The 17519-nt window shown below is 53.5% G+C and overlaps 1 protein-coding gene across 4 annotated transcripts in view; it reads right to left on the bottom strand.

Annotated features, from left to right (window-relative positions):
* LOC142484028 (F-box/LRR-repeat protein 6-like) overlaps nucleotides 1-17519 on the bottom strand; it is a 51319-nt gene that overhangs the window by 22004 nt on the left and 11796 nt on the right. For 2 of the 4 annotated variants that reach the window (XM_075583993.1, XM_075583992.1), the window contains exon 4: nucleotides 16664-16727. In XM_075583993.1, the coding sequence (XP_075440108.1) occupies nucleotides 16664-16727 (64 nt within the window). Of the gene's footprint in view, nucleotides 1-12539; nucleotides 12589-16578; nucleotides 16728-17519 lie in introns of those variants that run through there. The other 2 variants (XM_075583994.1, XM_075583995.1) reach the window with 2 other exon arrangements.

The raw sequence follows: 17519 nt of genomic DNA, 5'->3' as shown, positions 1-17519 counted from the left end.
TGAGACAGAGTCTGAAACAGTGAGCGCAGTGAGACAGCGTGAGGGACGAGAGGGGAGGACATGAGACCGAGTCTGAAACAGTGAGCGCAGTGAGACAGCGTGAGGGACGAGAGGGGAGGACATGAGACAGAGTCTGAAACAGTGAGCGCAGTGAGACAGCGTGAGGGACGAGAGGGGAGGACAGGAGACCGAGTCTGAAACAGTGAGCGCAGTGAGACAGCGTGAGGGACGAGAGGGGAGGACATGAGACAGAGTCTGAAACAGTGAGCGCAGTGAGACAGCGTGAGGTACGAGAGGGGAGGACAGGAGACCGAGTCTGAAACAGTGAGCGCAGTGAGACAGCGTGAGGGACGAGAGGGGAGGACATGAGACCGAGTCTGAAACAGTGAGCGCAGTGAGACAGCGTGAGGGACGAGAGGGGAGGACATGAGACAGAGTCTGAAACAGTGAGCGCAGTGAGACAGCGTGAGGGGCGAGAGGGGAGGACATGAGACAGAGTCTGAAACAGTGAGCGCAGTGAGACAGCGTGAGGGACGAGAGGGGAGGACATGAGACAGAGTCTGAAACAGTGAGCGCAGTGAGACAGCGTGAGGGACGAGAGGGGAGGACATGAGACAGAGTCTGAAACAGTGAGCGCAGTGAGACAGCGTGAGGGACGAGAGGGGAGGACATGAGACAGAGTCTGAAACAGTGAGCGCAGTGAGACAGCGTGAGGGACGAGAGGGGAGGACATGAGACAGAGTCTGACACAGTGAGCGCAGTGAGACAGCGTGAGCGACGAGAGGTGCGGACATGAGACAGAGTCTGAAACAGTGAGCGCAGTGAGACAGCGTGAGCGACGAGAGGTGCGGACATGAGACAGAGTCTGAAACAGTGAGCGCAGTGAGACAGCGTGAGGGACGAGAGGGGAGGACATGAGACAGAGTCTGAAACAGTGAGCGCAGTGAGACAGCGTGAGGGACGAGAGGGGAGGACATGAGACAGAGTCTGACACAGTGAGCGCAGTGAGACAGCGTGAGCGACGAGAGGGGAGGACATGAGACAGAGTCTGAAACAGTGAGCGCAGTGAGACAGCGTGAGGGACGAGAGGGGAGGACATGAGACAGAGTCTGAAACAGTGAGCGCAGTGAGACAGCGTGAGGGACGAGAGGGGAGGACATGAGACAGAGTCTGAAACAGTGAGCGCAGTGAGACAGCGTGAGAGACGACAGGTGCGGACATGAGACAGACAGAGTCTGAAACAGTGAGCGCAGTGAGACAGCGTGAGGGACGAGAGGGGAGGACATGAGACAGAGTCTGAAACAGTGAGCGCAGTGAGACAGCGTGAGGTACGAGAGGGGAGGACATGAGACAGAGTCTGAAACAGTGAGCGCAGTGAGACAGCGTGAGGGACGAGAGGGGAGGACATGAGACAGAGTCTGAAACAGTGAGCGCAGTGAGACAGCGTGAGGTACGAGAGGGGAGGACATGAGACAGAGTCTGAAACAGTGAGCGCAGTGAGACAGCGTGAGGGACGAGAGGGGAGGACATGAGACAGAGTCTGAAACAGTGAGCGCAGTGAGACAGCGTGAGGGACGAGAGGGGAGGACATGAGACCGAGTCTGAAACAGTGAGCGCAGTGAGACAGCGTGAGGGACGAGAGGGGAGGACATGAGACAGAGTCTGAAACAGTGAGCGCAGTGAGACAGCGTGAGGGACGAGAGGGGAGGACAGGAGACCGAGTCTGAAACAGTGAGCGCAGTGAGACAGCGTGAGGGACGAGAGGGGAGGACATGAGACAGAGTCTGAAACAGTGAGCGCAGTGAGACAGCGTGAGGGACGAGAGGGGAGGACATGAGACAGAGTCTGACACAGTGAGCGCAGTGAGACAGCGTGAGGGACGAGAGGTGCGGACATGAGACAGAGTCTGAAACAGTGAGCGCAGTGAGACAGCGTGAGCGACGAGAGGGGAGGACATGAGACAGAGTCTGACACAGTGAGCGCAGTGAGACAGCGTGAGCGACGAGAGGTGCGGACATGAGACAGAGTCTGAAACAGTGAGCGCAGTGAGACAGCGTGAGCGACGAGAGGTGCGGACATGAGACAGAGTCTGAAACAGTGAGCGCAGTGAGACAGCGTGAGGGACGAGAGGGGAGGACATGAGACAGAGTCTGAAACAGTGAGCGCAGTGAGACAGCGTGAGGGACGAGAGGGGAGGACAGGAGACCGAGTCTGAAACAGTGAGCGCAGTGAGACAGCGTGAGAGACGAGAGGGGAGGACATGAGACCGAGTCTGAAACAGTGAGCGCAGTGAGACAGCGTGAGGGACGAGAGGGGAGGACGGGAGACAGAGTCTGAAACAGTGAGCGCAGTGAGACAGCGTGAGGGACGAGAGGTGCGGACATGAGACCGAGTCTGAAACAGTGAGCGCAGTGAGACAGCGTGAGGGACGAGAGGGGAGGACATGAGACAGAGTCTGAAACAGTGAGCGCAGTGAGACAGCGTGAGCGACGAGAGGGGAGGACAGGAGACAGAGTCTGAAACAGTGAGCGCAGTGAGACAGCGTGAGGGGCGAGAGGGGAGGACATGAGACAGAGTCTGAAACAGTGAGCGCAGTGAGACAGCGTGAGGGACGAGAGGGGAGGACATGAGACAGAGTCTGAAACAGTGAGCGCAGTGAGACAGCGTGAGGGACGAGAGGGGAGGACATGAGACAGAGTCTGAAACAGTGAGCGCAGTGAGACAGCGTGAGCGACGAGAGGGGAGGACATGAGACAGAGTCTGAAACAGTGAGCGCAGTGAGACAGCGTGAGGGACGAGAGGGGAGGACATGAGACAGAGTCTGAAACAGTGAGCGCAGTGAGACAGCGTGAGGGACGAGAGGGGAGGACAGGAGACCGAGTCTGAAACAGTGAGCGCAGTGAGACAGCGTGAGAGACGAGAGGGGAGGACATGAGACCGAGTCTGAAACAGTGAGCGCAGTGAGACAGCGTGAGGGACGAGAGGGGAGGACATGAGACAGAGTCTGAAACAGTGAGCGCAGTGAGACAGCGTGAGGGACGAGAGGGGAGGACATGAGACAGAGTCTGAAACAGTGAGCGCAGTGAGACAGCGTGAGGGACGAGAGGGGAGGACAGGAGACCGAGTCTGAAACAGTGAGCGCAGTGAGACAGCGTGAGGGACGAGAGGGGAGGACATGAGACAGAGTCTGAAACAGTGAGCGCAGTGAGACAGCGTGAGGGACGAGAGGGGAGGACATGAGACAGAGTCTGAAACAGTGAGCGCAGTGAGACAGCGTGAGGGACGAGAGGGGAGGACATGAGACAGAGTCTGACACAGTGAGCGCAGTGAGACAGCGTGAGCGACGAGAGGTGCGGACATGAGACAGAGTCTGAAACAGTGAGCGCAGTGAGACAGCGTGAGGGACGAGAGGGGAGGACATGAGACAGAGTCTGAAACAGTGAGCGCAGTGAGACAGCGTGAGGGACGAGAGGGGAGGACATGAGACAGAGTCTGACACAGTGAGCGCAGTGAGACAGCGTGAGCGACGAGAGGTGCGGACATGAGACAGAGTCTGAAACAGTGAGCGCAGTGAGACAGCGTGAGGGACGAGAGGGGAGGACATGAGACAGAGTCTGAAACAGTGAGCGCAGTGAGACAGCGTGAGGGACAAGAGGGGAGGACATGAGACAGAGTCTGACACAGTGAGCGCAGTGAGACAGCGTGAGGGACGAGAGGGGAGGCCATGAGACAGAGTCTGAAACAGTGAGCGCAGTGAGACAGCGTGAGGGACGAGAGGGGAGGACATGAGACAGAGTCTGAAACAGTGAGCGCAGTGAGACAGCGTGAGGGACGAGAGGGGAGGACATGAGACAGAGTCTGAAACAGTGAGCGCAGTGAGAAAGCGTGAGGGACGAGAGGGGAGGACATGAGACAGAGTCTGAAACAGTGAGCGCAGTGAGACAGCGTGAGGGACGAGAGGGGAGGACATGAGACCGAGTCTGAAACAGTGAGCGCAGTGAGACAGCGTGAGGGACGAGAGGTGCGGACATGAGACCGAGTCTGACACAGTGAGCGCAGTGAGACAGCGTGAGGGACGAGAGGGGAGGACGGGAGACAGAGTCTGAAACAGTGAGCGCAGTGAGACAGCGTGAGGGACGAGAGGGGAGGACATGAGACAGAGTCTGACACAGTGAGCGCAGTGAGACAGCGTGAGGGACGAGAGGGGAGGACATGAGACAGAGTCTGAAACAGTGAGCGCAGTGAGACAGCGTGAGGGACGAGAGGGGAGGACATGAGACAGAGTCTGAAACAGTGAGCGCAGTGAGACAGCGTGAGCGACGAGAGGGGAGGACAGGAGACCGAGTCTGAAACAGTGAGCGCAGTGAGACAGCGTGAGGGACAAGAGGGGAGGACATGAGACAGAGTCTGAAACAGTGAGCGCAGTGAGACAGCGTGAGGGACGAGAGGGGAGGACATGGGACCGAGTCTGACACAGTGAGCGCAGTGAGACAGCGTGAGGGACGAGAGGGGAGGACATGAGACAGAGTCTGAAACAGTGAGCGCAGTGAGACAGCGTGAGAGACGAGAGGGGAGGACATGAGACCGAGTCTGAAACAGTGAGCGCAGTGAGACAGCGTGAGGGACGAGAGAGGAGGACAGGAGACCGAGTCTGAAACAGTGAGCGCAGTGAGACAGCGTGAGGGACGAGAGGGGAGGACATGAGACAGAGTCTGAAACAGTGAGCGCAGTGAGACAGCGTGAGGTACGAGAGGGGAGGACATGAGACCGAGTCTGAAACAGTGAGCGCAGTGAGACAGCGTGAGGGACGAGAGGGGAGGACATGAGACAGACAGAGTCTGAAACAGTGAGCGCAGTGAGACAGCGTGAGGGACAAGAGGGGAGGACATGAGACAGAGTCTGAAACAGTGAGCGCAGTGAGACAGCGTGAGGTACGAGAGGTGCGGACATGAGACAGAGTCTGAAACAGTGAGCGCAGTGAGACAGCGTGAGGGACGAGAGGGGAGGACATGAGACAGAGTCTGAAACAGTGAGCGCAGTGAGACAGCGTGAGGGACGAGAGGGGAGGACATGAGACAGAGTCTGAAACAGTGAGCGCAGTGAGACAGCGTGAGGGACGAGAGGGGAGGACAGGAGACCGAGTCTGAAACAGTGATCGCAGTGAGACAGCGTGAGGGACGAGAGGGGAGGACATGAGACCGAGTCTGAAACAGTGAGCGCAGTGAGACAGCGTGAGGGACGAGAGGGGAGGACATGAGACTGAGTCTGAAACAGTGAGCGCAGTGAGACAGCGTGAGGGACGAGAGGGGAGGACATGAGACCGAGTCTGAAACAGTGAGCGCAGTGAGACAGCGTGAGGGACGAGAGGTGCGGACATGAGACAGAGTCTGAAACAGTGAGCGCAGTGAGACAGCGTGAGGGACGAGAGGGGAGGACAGGAGACAGACAGAGTCTGAAACAGTGAGCGCAGTGAGACAGCGTGAGGGACGAGAGGGGAGGACATGAGACAGAGTCTGAAACAGTGAGCGCAGTGAGACAGCGTGAGGTACGAGAGGTGCGGACATGAGACAGAGTCTGAAACAGTGAGCGCAGTGAGACAGCGTGAGGGACGAGAGGGGAGGACATGAGACAGAGTCTGAAACAGTGAGCGCAGTGAGACAGCGTGAGGGACGAGAGGGGAGGACAGGAGACAGAGTCTGAAACAGTGAGCGCAGTGAGACAGCGTGAGAGACGAGAGGGGAGGACATGAGACCGAGTCTGAAACAGTGAGCGCAGTGAGACAGCGTGAGGGACGAGAGGTGCGGACATGAGACAGAGTCTGAAACAGTGAGCGCAGTGAGACAGCGTGAGGTACGAGAGGTGCGGACATGAGACAGAGTCTGAAACAGTGAGCGCAGTGAGACAGCGTGAGGGACGAGAGGGGAGGACATGAGACAGACAGAGTCTGAAACAGTGAGCGCAGTGAGACAGCGTGAGGGACGAGAGGGGAGGACATGAGACAGAGTCTGAAACAGTGAGCGCAGTGAGACAGCGTGAGGTACGAGAGGTGCGGACATGAGACAGAGTCTGAAACAGTGAGCGCAGTGAGACACCGTGAGGGACGAGAGGGGAGGACATGAGACCGAGTCTGAAACAGTGAGCGCAGTGAGACAGCGTGAGGGACGAGAGGGGAGGACATGAGACAGAGTCTGAAACAGTGAGCGCAGTGAGACAGCGTGAGGGACGAGAGGGGAGGACATGAGACCGAGTCTGAAACAGTGAGCGCAGTGAGACAGCGTGAGGGACGAGAGGGGAGGACATGAGACAGAGTCTGAAACAGTGAGCGCAGTGAGACAGCGTGAGGGACGAGAGGGGAGGACAGGAGACAGAGTCTGAAACAGTGAGCGCAGTGAGACAGCGTGAGGGACGAGAGGGGAGGACATGAGACAGAGTCTGAAACAGTGAGCGCAGTGAGACAGCGTGAGGGACGAGAGGGGAGGACATGAGACAGAGTCTGAAACAGTGAGCGCAGTGAGACAGCGTGAGGGACGAGAGGGGAGGACATGAGACAGACAGAGTCTGACACAGTGAGCGCAGTGAGACAGCGTGAGGGACGAGAGGGGAGGACATGAGACAGACAGAGTCTGAAAAAGTGAGCGCAGTGAGACAGCGTGAGGGACGAGAGGGGAGGACATGAGACAGAGTCTGAAACAGTGAGCGCAGTGAGACAGCGTGAGGGACGAGAGGGGAGGACAGGAGACAGAGTCTGAAACAGTGAGCGCAGTGAGACAGCGTGAGGGACGAGAGGGGAGGACATGAGACAGACAGAGTCTGAAAAAGTGAGCGCAGTGAGACAGCGTGAGGGACGAGAGGGGAGGACATGAGACAGAGTCTGAAACAGTGAGCGCAGTGAGACAGCGTGAGGGACGAGAGGGGAGGACATGAGACAGAGTCTGAAACAGTGAGCGCAGTGAGACAGCGTGAGGGACGAGAGGGGAGGACATGAGACAGAGTCTGAAACAGTGAGCGCAGTGAGACAGCGTGAGGGACGAGAGGGGAGGACAGGAGACAGAGTCTGAAACAGTGAGCGCAGTGAGACAGCGTGAGGGACGAGAGGGGAGGACAGGAGACCGAGTCTGAAACAGTGAGCGCAGTGAGACAGCGTGAGGGGCGAGAGGGGAGGACATGAGACAGAGTCTGAAACAGTGAGCGCAGTGAGACAGCGTGAGGGACGAGAGGGGAGGACATGAGACAGAGTCTGACACAGTGAGCGCAGTGAGACAGCGTGAGGGACGAGAGGGGAGGACATGAGACCGAGTCTGAAACAGTGAGCGCAGTGAGACAGCGTGAGGGACGAGAGGGGAGGACAGGAGACCGAGTCTGAAACAGTGAGCGCAGTGAGACAGAGTGAGGGGCGAGAGGGGAGGACGGGAGACAGAGTCTGAAACAGTGATCGCAGTGAGACAGCGTGAGGGACGAGAGGGGAGGACATGAGACCGAGTCTGAAACAGTGAGCGCAGTGAGACAGCGTGAGGGACGAGAGGTGCGGACATGAGACAGAGTCTGAAACAGTGAGCGCAGTGAGACAGCGTGAGGGACGAGAGGGGAGGACAGGAGACAGACAGAGTCTGAAACAGTGAGCGCAGTGAGACAGCGTGAGGGACGAGAGGGGAGGACATGAGACAGAGTCTGAAACAGTGAGCGCAGTGAGACAGCGTGAGGTACGAGAGGTGCGGACATGAGACAGAGTCTGAAACAGTGAGCGCAGTGAGACAGCGTGAGGGACGAGAGGGGAGGACATGAGACAGAGTCTGAAACAGTGAGCGCAGTGAGACAGCGTGAGGGACGAGAGGGGAGGACAGGAGACAGAGTCTGAAACAGTGAGCGCAGTGAGACAGCGTGAGAGACGAGAGGGGAGGACATGAGACCGAGTCTGAAACAGTGAGCGCAGTGAGACAGCGTGAGGGACGAGAGGTGCGGACATGAGACAGAGTCTGAAACAGTGAGCGCAGTGAGACAGCGTGAGGTACGAGAGGTGCGGACATGAGACAGAGTCTGAAACAGTGAGCGCAGTGAGACAGCGTGAGGGACGAGAGGGGAGGACATGAGACAGACAGAGTCTGAAACAGTGAGCGCAGTGAGACAGCGTGAGGGACGAGAGGGGAGGACATGAGACAGAGTCTGAAACAGTGAGCGCAGTGAGACAGCGTGAGGTACGAGAGGTGCGGACATGAGACAGAGTCTGAAACAGTGAGCGCAGTGAGACACCGTGAGGGACGAGAGGGGAGGACATGAGACCGAGTCTGAAACAGTGAGCGCAGTGAGACAGCGTGAGGGACGAGAGGGGAGGACATGAGACAGAGTCTGAAACAGTGAGCGCAGTGAGACAGCGTGAGGGACGAGAGGGGAGGACATGAGACCGAGTCTGAAACAGTGAGCGCAGTGAGACAGCGTGAGGGACGAGAGGGGAGGACATGAGACCGAGTCTGAAACAGTGAGCGCAGTGAGACAGCGTGAGGGACGAGAGGGGAGGACAGGAGACAGAGTCTGAAACAGTGAGCGCAGTGAGACAGCGTGAGGGACGAGAGGGGAGGACATGAGACAGAGTCTGAAACAGTGAGCGCAGTGAGACAGCGTGAGGGACGAGAGGGGAGGACATGAGACAGAGTCTGAAACAGTGAGCGCAGTGAGACAGCGTGAGGGACGAGAGGGGAGGACATGAGACAGACAGAGTCTGACACAGTGAGCGCAGTGAGACAGCGTGAGGGACGAGAGGGGAGGACATGAGACAGACAGAGTCTGAAAAAGTGAGCGCAGTGAGACAGCGTGAGGGACGAGAGGGGAGGACATGAGACAGAGTCTGAAACAGTGAGCGCAGTGAGACAGCGTGAGGGACGAGAGGGGAGGACAGGAGACAGAGTCTGAAACAGTGAGCGCAGTGAGACAGCGTGAGGGACGAGAGGGGAGGACATGAGACAGACAGAGTCTGAAAAAGTGAGCGCAGTGAGACAGCGTGAGGGACGAGAGGGGAGGACATGAGACAGAGTCTGAAACAGTGAGCGCAGTGAGACAGCGTGAGGGACGAGAGGGGAGGACATGAGACAGAGTCTGAAACAGTGAGCGCAGTGAGACAGCGTGAGGGACGAGAGGGGAGGACATGAGACAGAGTCTGAAACAGTGAGCGCAGTGAGACAGCGTGAGGGACGAGAGGGGAGGACAGGAGACAGAGTCTGAAACAGTGAGCGCAGTGAGACAGCGTGAGCGACGAGAGGGGAGGACATGAGACAGAGTCTGAAACAGTGAGCGCAGTGAGACAGCGTGAGGGACGAGAGGGGAGGACATGAGACCGAGTCTGAAACAGTGAGCGCAGTGAGACAGCGTGAGGGACGAGAGGGGAGGACATGAGACCGAGTCTGACACAGTGAGCGCAGTGAGACAGCGTGAGGGACGAGAGGGGAGGACAGGAGACAGAGTCTGACACAGTGAGCGCAGTGAGACAGCGTGAGGGACGAGAGGGGAGGACATGAGACAGAGTCTGAAACAGTGAGCGCAGTGAGACAGCGTGAGGGACGAGAGAGGAGGACATGAGACAGAGTCTGACACAGTGAGCGCAGTGAGACAGCGTGAGGGACGAGAGGGGAGGACATGAGACAGACAGAGTCTGAAACAGTGAGCGCAGTGAGACAGCGTGAGGGACGAGAGGGGAGGACATGAGACAGAGTCTGAAACAGTGAGCGCAGTGAGACAGCGTGAGGGACGAGAGGGGAGGACATGAGACAGAGTCTGAAACAGTGAGCGCAGTGAGACAGCGTGAGGGACGAGAGGGGAGGACATGAGACAGAGTCTGAAACAGTGAGCGCAGTGAGACAGCGTGAGGGACGAGAGGGGAGGACATGAGACCGAGTCTGAAACAGTGAGCGCAGTGAGACAGCGTGAGGGACGAGAGGGGAGGACATGAGACAGAGTCTGAAACAGTGAGCGCAGTGAGACAGCGTGAGGGACGAGAGGGGAGGACAGGAGACAGAGTCTGAAACAGTGAGCGCAGTGAGACAGCGTGAGGGACGAGAGGGGAGGACATGAGACAGAGTCTGAAACAGTGAGCGCAGTGAGACAGCGTGAGGGACGAGAGGGGAGGACATGAGACAGACAGAGTCTGAAAAAGTGAGCGCAGTGAGACAGCGTGAGCAACGAGAGGGGAGGACATGAGACCGAGTCTGAAACAGTGAGCGCAGTGAGACAGCGTGAGGGACGAGAGGGGAGGACAGGAGACAGAGTCTGAAACAGTGAGCGCAGTGAGACAGCGTGAGGGACGAGAGGGGAGGACATGAGACCGAGTCTGAAACAGTGAGCGCAGTGAGACAGCGTGAGGGACGAGAGGGGAGGACATGAGACCGAGTCTGAAACAGTGAGCGCAGTGAGACAGCGTGAGGGACGAGAGAGGAGGACATGAGACCGAGTCTGAAACAGTGAGCGCAGTGAGACAGCGTGAGGGACGAGAGGGGAGGACAGGAGACAGAGTCTGAAACAGTGAGCGCAGTGAGACAGCGTGAGGGACGAGAGGGGAGGACAGGAGACAGAGTCTGAAACAGTGAGCGCAGTGAGACAGCGTGAGGGACGAGAGGGGAGGACATGAGACCGAGTCTGAAACAGTGAGCGCAGTGAGACAGCGTGAGGGACGAGAGGGGAGGACAGGAGACAGAGTCTGAAACAGTGAGCGCAGTGAGACAGCGTGAGGGACGAGAGGGGAGGACATGAGACAGAGACTGAAACAGTGAGCGCAGTGAGACAGCGTGAGGGGCGAGAGGGGAGGACATGAGACAGAGTCTGAAACAGTGAGCGCAGTGAGACAGCGTGAGAGACGAGAGGGGAGGACAGGAGACCGAGTCTGAAACAGTGAGCGCAGTGAGACAGCGTGAGGGACGAGAGGGGAGGACATGAGACAGAGTCTGACACAGTGAGCGCAGTGAGACAGCGTGAGGGACGAGAGGGGAGGACATGAGACAGAGTCTGAAACAGTGAGGGCAGTGAGACAGAGTGAGGGGCGAGAGGGGAGGACATGAGACAAACAGAGTCTGAAACAGTGAGCGCAGTGAGACAGCGTGAGGGACGAGAGGGGAGGACATGAGACCGAGTCTGAAACAGTGAGCGCAGTGAGACAGCGTGAGGGACGAGAGGGGAGGACATGAGACTGAGTCTGAAACAGTGAGCGCAGTGAGACAGCGTGAGGGACGAGAGGGGAGGACATGAGACAGAGTCTGAAACAGTGAGCGCAGTGAGACAGCGTGAGGGACGAGAGGGGAGGACATGAGACCGAATCTGAAACAGTGAGCGCAGTGAGACAGCGTGAGGGGCGAGAGGGGAGGACATGAGACCGAGTCTGAAACAGTGAGCGCAGTGAGACAGCGTGAGGGACGAGAGGGGAGGACATGAGACAGAGTCTGAAACAGTGAGCGCAGTGAGACAGCGTGAGAGACGAGAGGTGCGGACATGAGACAGAGTCTGAAACAGTGAGCGCAGTGAGACAGCGTGAGGGACGAGAGGGGAGGACATGAGACAGAGTCTGAAACAGTGAGCGCAGTGAGACAGCGTGAGGGAAGAGAGGGGAGGACATGAGACAGAGTCTGAAACAGTGAGCGCAGTGAGACAGCGTGAGGGAAGAGAGGGGAGGACATGAGACAGAGTCTGAAACAGTGAGCGCAGTGAGACAGCGTGAGGGAAGAGAGGGGAGGACATGAGACAGAGTCTGAAACAGTGAGCGCAGTGAGACAGCGTGAGGGACGAGAGGGGAGGACATGAGACAGAGTATGAAACAGTGAGCGCAGTGAGACAGCGTGAGGGACGAGAGGGGAGGACATGAGACAGAGTCTGAAACAGTGAGCGCAGTGAGACAGCGTGAGGGACGAGAGGGGAGGACATGAGACCGAGTCTGAAACAGTGAGCGCAGTGAGACAGCGTGAGGGACGAGAGGGGAGGACATGAGACAGAGTCTGAAACAGTGAGCGCAGTGAGACAGCGTGAGGGACGAGAGGGGAGGACATGAGACAGACAGAGTCTGAAAAAGTGAGCGCAGTGAGACAGCGTGAGGGACGAGAGGGGAGGACATGAGACAGAGTCTGAAACAGTGAGCGCAGTGAGACAACGTGAGGGACGAGAGGGGAGGACATGAGACAGAGTCTGAAACAGTGAGCGCAGTGAGACAGCGTGAGGGGCGAGAGGGGAGGACATGAGACCGAGTCTGAAACAGTGAGCGCAGTGAGACAGCGTGAGGGACGAGAGAGGAGGACATGAGACAGAGTCTGAAACAGTGAGCGCATTGAGACAGCGTGAGGTACGAGAGGGGAGGATATGAGACAGAGTCTGAAACAGTGAGCGCAGTGAGACAGCGTGAGCGACGACAGGTGCGGACATGAGACAGACAGAGTCTGAAAAAGTGAGCGCAGTGAGACAGCGTGAGGGACGAGAGGGGAGGACATGAGACAGAGTCTGAAACAGTGAGCGCAGTGAGACAGCGTGAGGGACGAGAGGGGAGGACATGAGACCGAGTCTGAAACAGTGAGCGCAGTGAGACAGCGTGAGCGACGACAGGTGCGGACATGAGACAGACAGAGTCTGAAAAAGTGAGCGCAGTGAGACAGCGTGAGCAACGAGAGGGGAGGACATGAGACCGAGTCTGAAACAGTGAGCGCAGTACACCCAAATCTATATCCATCTCTACACCCAAATCTATATCCATCTCTACACCCAAATCTATATCCATCTCTACACCCAAATCTATATCCATCTCTACACCCAAATCTATATCCATCTCTACACCCAAATCTGTATCCATCTCTACACCCAAATCTATATCCATCTATACCCCCAAATCTACATCCATCTCTACACCCAAATCTACATCCATCTCTACACCCAAATCTATATCCATCTCTACTCCCAAATCTATATCCATCTCTACACCCAAATCTATATCCATCTCTACACCCAAATCTGTATCCATCTCTACACCCAAATCTGTATCCATCTCTACACCCAAATCTACATTCATCTCTGCACCCAAATCTACATCCATCTCTACACCCAAATCTATATCCATCTCAACCCCCAAATCTATATCCATCTCTACCCCCAAATCTAGATCCATCTCTACACCCAAATCTATATCCATCTCTACACCCAAATCTACATCCATCTCTACACCCTAATCTACATCCATCTCTACACCCAAATCTACACACATCTCTACATCCAAATCTATATCCATCTCTACACTCAAATCTATATCCATCTCTACACCCAAATCTATATCCATCTCTACACCCAAATCTATATCCATCTCTACACCCAAATCTGTATCCATCTCTACACCCACATCTGTATCCATCTCTACACCCAAATCTATATCCATCTATACCCCCAAATCTACATCCATCTCTACACCCAAATCTACATCCATCTCTACACCCAAATCTATATCCATCTCTACTCCCAAATCTATATCCATCTCTACACCCAAATCTATATCCATCTCTACACCCAAATCTGTATCCATCTCTACACCCAAATCTGTATCCATCTCTACACCCAAATCTACATTCATCTCTGCACCCAAATCTACATCCATCTCTACACCCAAATCTATATCCATCTCAACCCCCAAATCTATATCCATCTCTACCCCCAAATCTAGATCCATCTCTACACCCAAATCTATATCCATCTCTACACCCAAATCTACATCCATCTCTACACCCTAATCTACATCCATCTCTACACCCAAATCTACACACATCTCTACATCCAAATCTATATCCATCTCTACACTCAAATCTATATCCATCTCTACACCCAAATCTATATCCATCTCTACCCCCAAATCTATATCCATCTCTACCCCCAAATCTGTATCCATCTCTACCCCCAAATCTGTATCAATCTCTACCCCCAAATCTATATCCATCTCTACCCCCAAATCTATATCCATCTCTACACCCAAATCTGTATCCATCTCTACACCCAAATCTATATCAATCTCTACACCCAAATCTATATCCATCTCTACCCCCAAATCTATATCCATCTCTACACCTAAATCTATATCCATCTCTACCCCCAAATCTATATCCATCTCTACACCCAAATCTATATCCATCTCTACACCCAAATCTATATCCATCTCTACACCCAAATCTATATCCATCTCTACACCCAAATCTATATCCATCTCTACACCCAAATCTATATCCATCTCTACACCCAAATCTAAATCCATCTCTACACCCAAATCTATATCCATCTCTACACCCAAATCTATATCCATCTCTACACCCAAATCTATATCCATCTCTACACCCAAATCTGTATCCATCTCTACACCCACATCTGTATCCATCTCTACACCCAAATCTATATCCATCTCTACACCCTAATCTACATCCATCTCTACACCCAAATCTATATCCATCTCTACACCCAAATCTACATCCATCTCTACACACAAATCTATATCCATCTCTACTCCCAAATCTATATCCATCTCTACTCCCAAATCTATATCCATCTCTACACCCAAATCTGTATCCATCTCTACACCCAAATCTGTATCCATCTCTACACCCAAATCTACATTCATCTCTGCACCCAAATCTACATCCATCTCTACACCCAAATCTACATCCATCTCTACACCCAAATCTATATCCATCTCTACTCCCAAATCTGTATCCATCTCTACACCCAAATCTATATCAATCTCTACACCCAAATCTATATCCATCTCTACCCCCAAATCTATATCCATCTCTACACCCAAATCTATATCCATCTCTACACCCAAATCTATATCCATCTCTACACCCAAATCTATATCCATCTCTACACCCAAATCTATATCCATCTCTACACCCACATCTGTATCCATCTCTACACCCAAATCTATATCCATCTCTACACCCAAATCTACATCCATCTCTACACCCAAATCTACATCCATCTCTACACCCAAATCTATATCCATCTCTACTCCCAAATCTATATCCATCTCTACACCCAAATCTATATCCATCTCTACACCCAAATCTGTATCCATCTCTACACCCAAATCTGTATCCATCTCTACACCCAAATCTAAATCCATCTCTACACCCAAATCTATATCCATCTCTACACCCAAATCTATATCCATCTCTACACCCAAATCTATATCCATCTCTACACCCAAATCTATATCCATCTCTACACCCAAATCTGTATCCATCTCTACACCCACATCTGTATCCATCTCTACACCCAAATCTATATCCATCTCTACACCCTAATCTACACCCATCTCTACACCCAAATCTATATCCATCTCTACACCCAAATCTACATCCATCTCTACACCCAAATCTATATCCATCTCTACTCCCAAATCTATATCCATCTCTACACCCAAATCTATATCCATCTCTACACCCAAATCTGTATCCATCTCTACACCCAAATCTGTATCCATCTCTACACCCAAATCTACATTCATCTCTGCACCCAAATCTATATCCATCTCTACACCCAAATCTATATCCATCTCAACCCCCAAATCTATATCCATCTCTACCCCCAAATCTAGATCCATCTCTACACCCAAATCTATATCCATCTCTACACCCAAATCTATATCCATCTCTACACCCTAATCTACATCCATCTCTACACCCAAATCTACATACATCTCTACACCCAAATCTATATCCATCTCTACACCCTAATCTGTATCCATCTCTACCCCCAAATCTGTATCCATCTCTACACCCAAATCTACATCCATCTCTACACTCAAATCTATATCCATTGCTACACCCAAATCTACATCCATCTCTACACCCAAATCTACATCCATCTCTACACCCAAATCTACATCCATCTCTACCCCCAAATCTATATCCATCTCTACCCCCAAATCTATATCCATCTCTACATCCATCTCTACGTCCATCTCTACACCCAAATCTATATCCATCTCTACACCCAAATCTATATCCATCTCTACCCCCAAATCTATATCCATCTCTACCCACAAATCTATATCCATCTCTACCCACAAATCTATATCCATCTCTACACCCAAATCTACATCCATCTCTACACCCAAATCTATATCCATCTCTACACCCAAATCTATATCCATCTCTACACCCAAATCTACATCCATCTCTACACCCAAATCTATATCCATCTCTACACCCAAATCAATATCCATCTCTACACCCAAATCTATATCCATCTCTACCCCCAAATCTATATCCATCTCTACATCCATCTCTACACCCAAATCTATATCCATCTCTACACCCAAATCTATATCCATCTCTACCCCCAAATCTATATCCATCTCTACCCACAAATCTATATCCAACTCTACACCCAAATCTATATCCATCTCTACACCCAAATCTACATCCATCTCTACACCCAAATCTATATCCATCTCTACACCCAAATCAATATCCATCTCTACACCCAAATCTACATCCATCTCTACACTCAAATCTACATCCATCTCTACATCCATCTCTACCCAAAGAACAGGGTGTGAGCTGAGATTGGACAGGAGGTCATTACCTCATAGGGTAGTGACATGTTTAAGGGGACATTCCCTCCTGGATGATGTGAGGCTGAGTCCTAATACCCCCACGCTCTTCATTACCTTCACCACAAACGGGACCTGCTCCTTCCAATGATGCAGCGAAAACTCAGACAGGAGAGACAGCCTGAGACACAGGAGAGAGACAGCTTGAGACACAGGAGAGAGACAGCCTGAGAAACAGGAGAGAGACAGCCTGAGAAACAGGAGAGACAGCCTGAGACACAGGAGAGAGACAGCTTGAGACACAGGAGAGAGACAGCTTGAGACACAGGAGAGAGACAGCCTGAGAAACAGGAGAGAGACAGCCTGAGACACAGGAGAGAGACAGCTTGAGACACAGGAGAGAGACAGCTTGAGACACAGGAGAGAGACAGCCTGAGACACAGGAGAGAGACAGCCTGAGATGCAGGAGAGAGACAGCCTGAGACACAGGAGAGAGACAGCCTGAGATGCAGGAGAGAGACAGCCTGAGATGCAGAAGAGAGAGACAGCTTGAGACACAGGAGAGAGACAGCCTGAGACACAGGAGAGAGACAGCTTGAGACACAGGAGAGAGACAGCCTGAGACACAGGAGAGAGACAGACTGAGATGCAGGAGAGAGACAGCCTGAGATGCAGAAGAGAGAGACAGCTTGAGACACAGGAGAGAGACAGCCTGAGACACAGGAGAGAGACAGCTTGAGACACAGGAGAGAGACAGCCTGAGACACAGGAGAGAGACAGCCTGAGATGCAGGAGAGAGACAGCCTGAGATGCAGAAGAGAGACAGCTTGAGACACAGGAGACAGCCTGAGACGCAGAAGAGAGAGACAGCTTGAGACACAGGAGAGACAGCCTGAGACACAGGAGAGAGACAGCCTGAGACACAGGAAAGAGACAGCCTGAGACACAGAGGAGAGAAAGCCTGAGACACAGA

Source organism: Ascaphus truei, unplaced genomic scaffold (genome assembly GCF_040206685.1).
Source record: "Ascaphus truei isolate aAscTru1 unplaced genomic scaffold, aAscTru1.hap1 HAP1_SCAFFOLD_431, whole genome shotgun sequence".
NCBI classification, from domain to species: Eukaryota; Metazoa; Chordata; class Amphibia; order Anura; family Ascaphidae; genus Ascaphus; species Ascaphus truei.
This window is presented reverse-complemented; position numbering and strand designations above follow the sequence as displayed.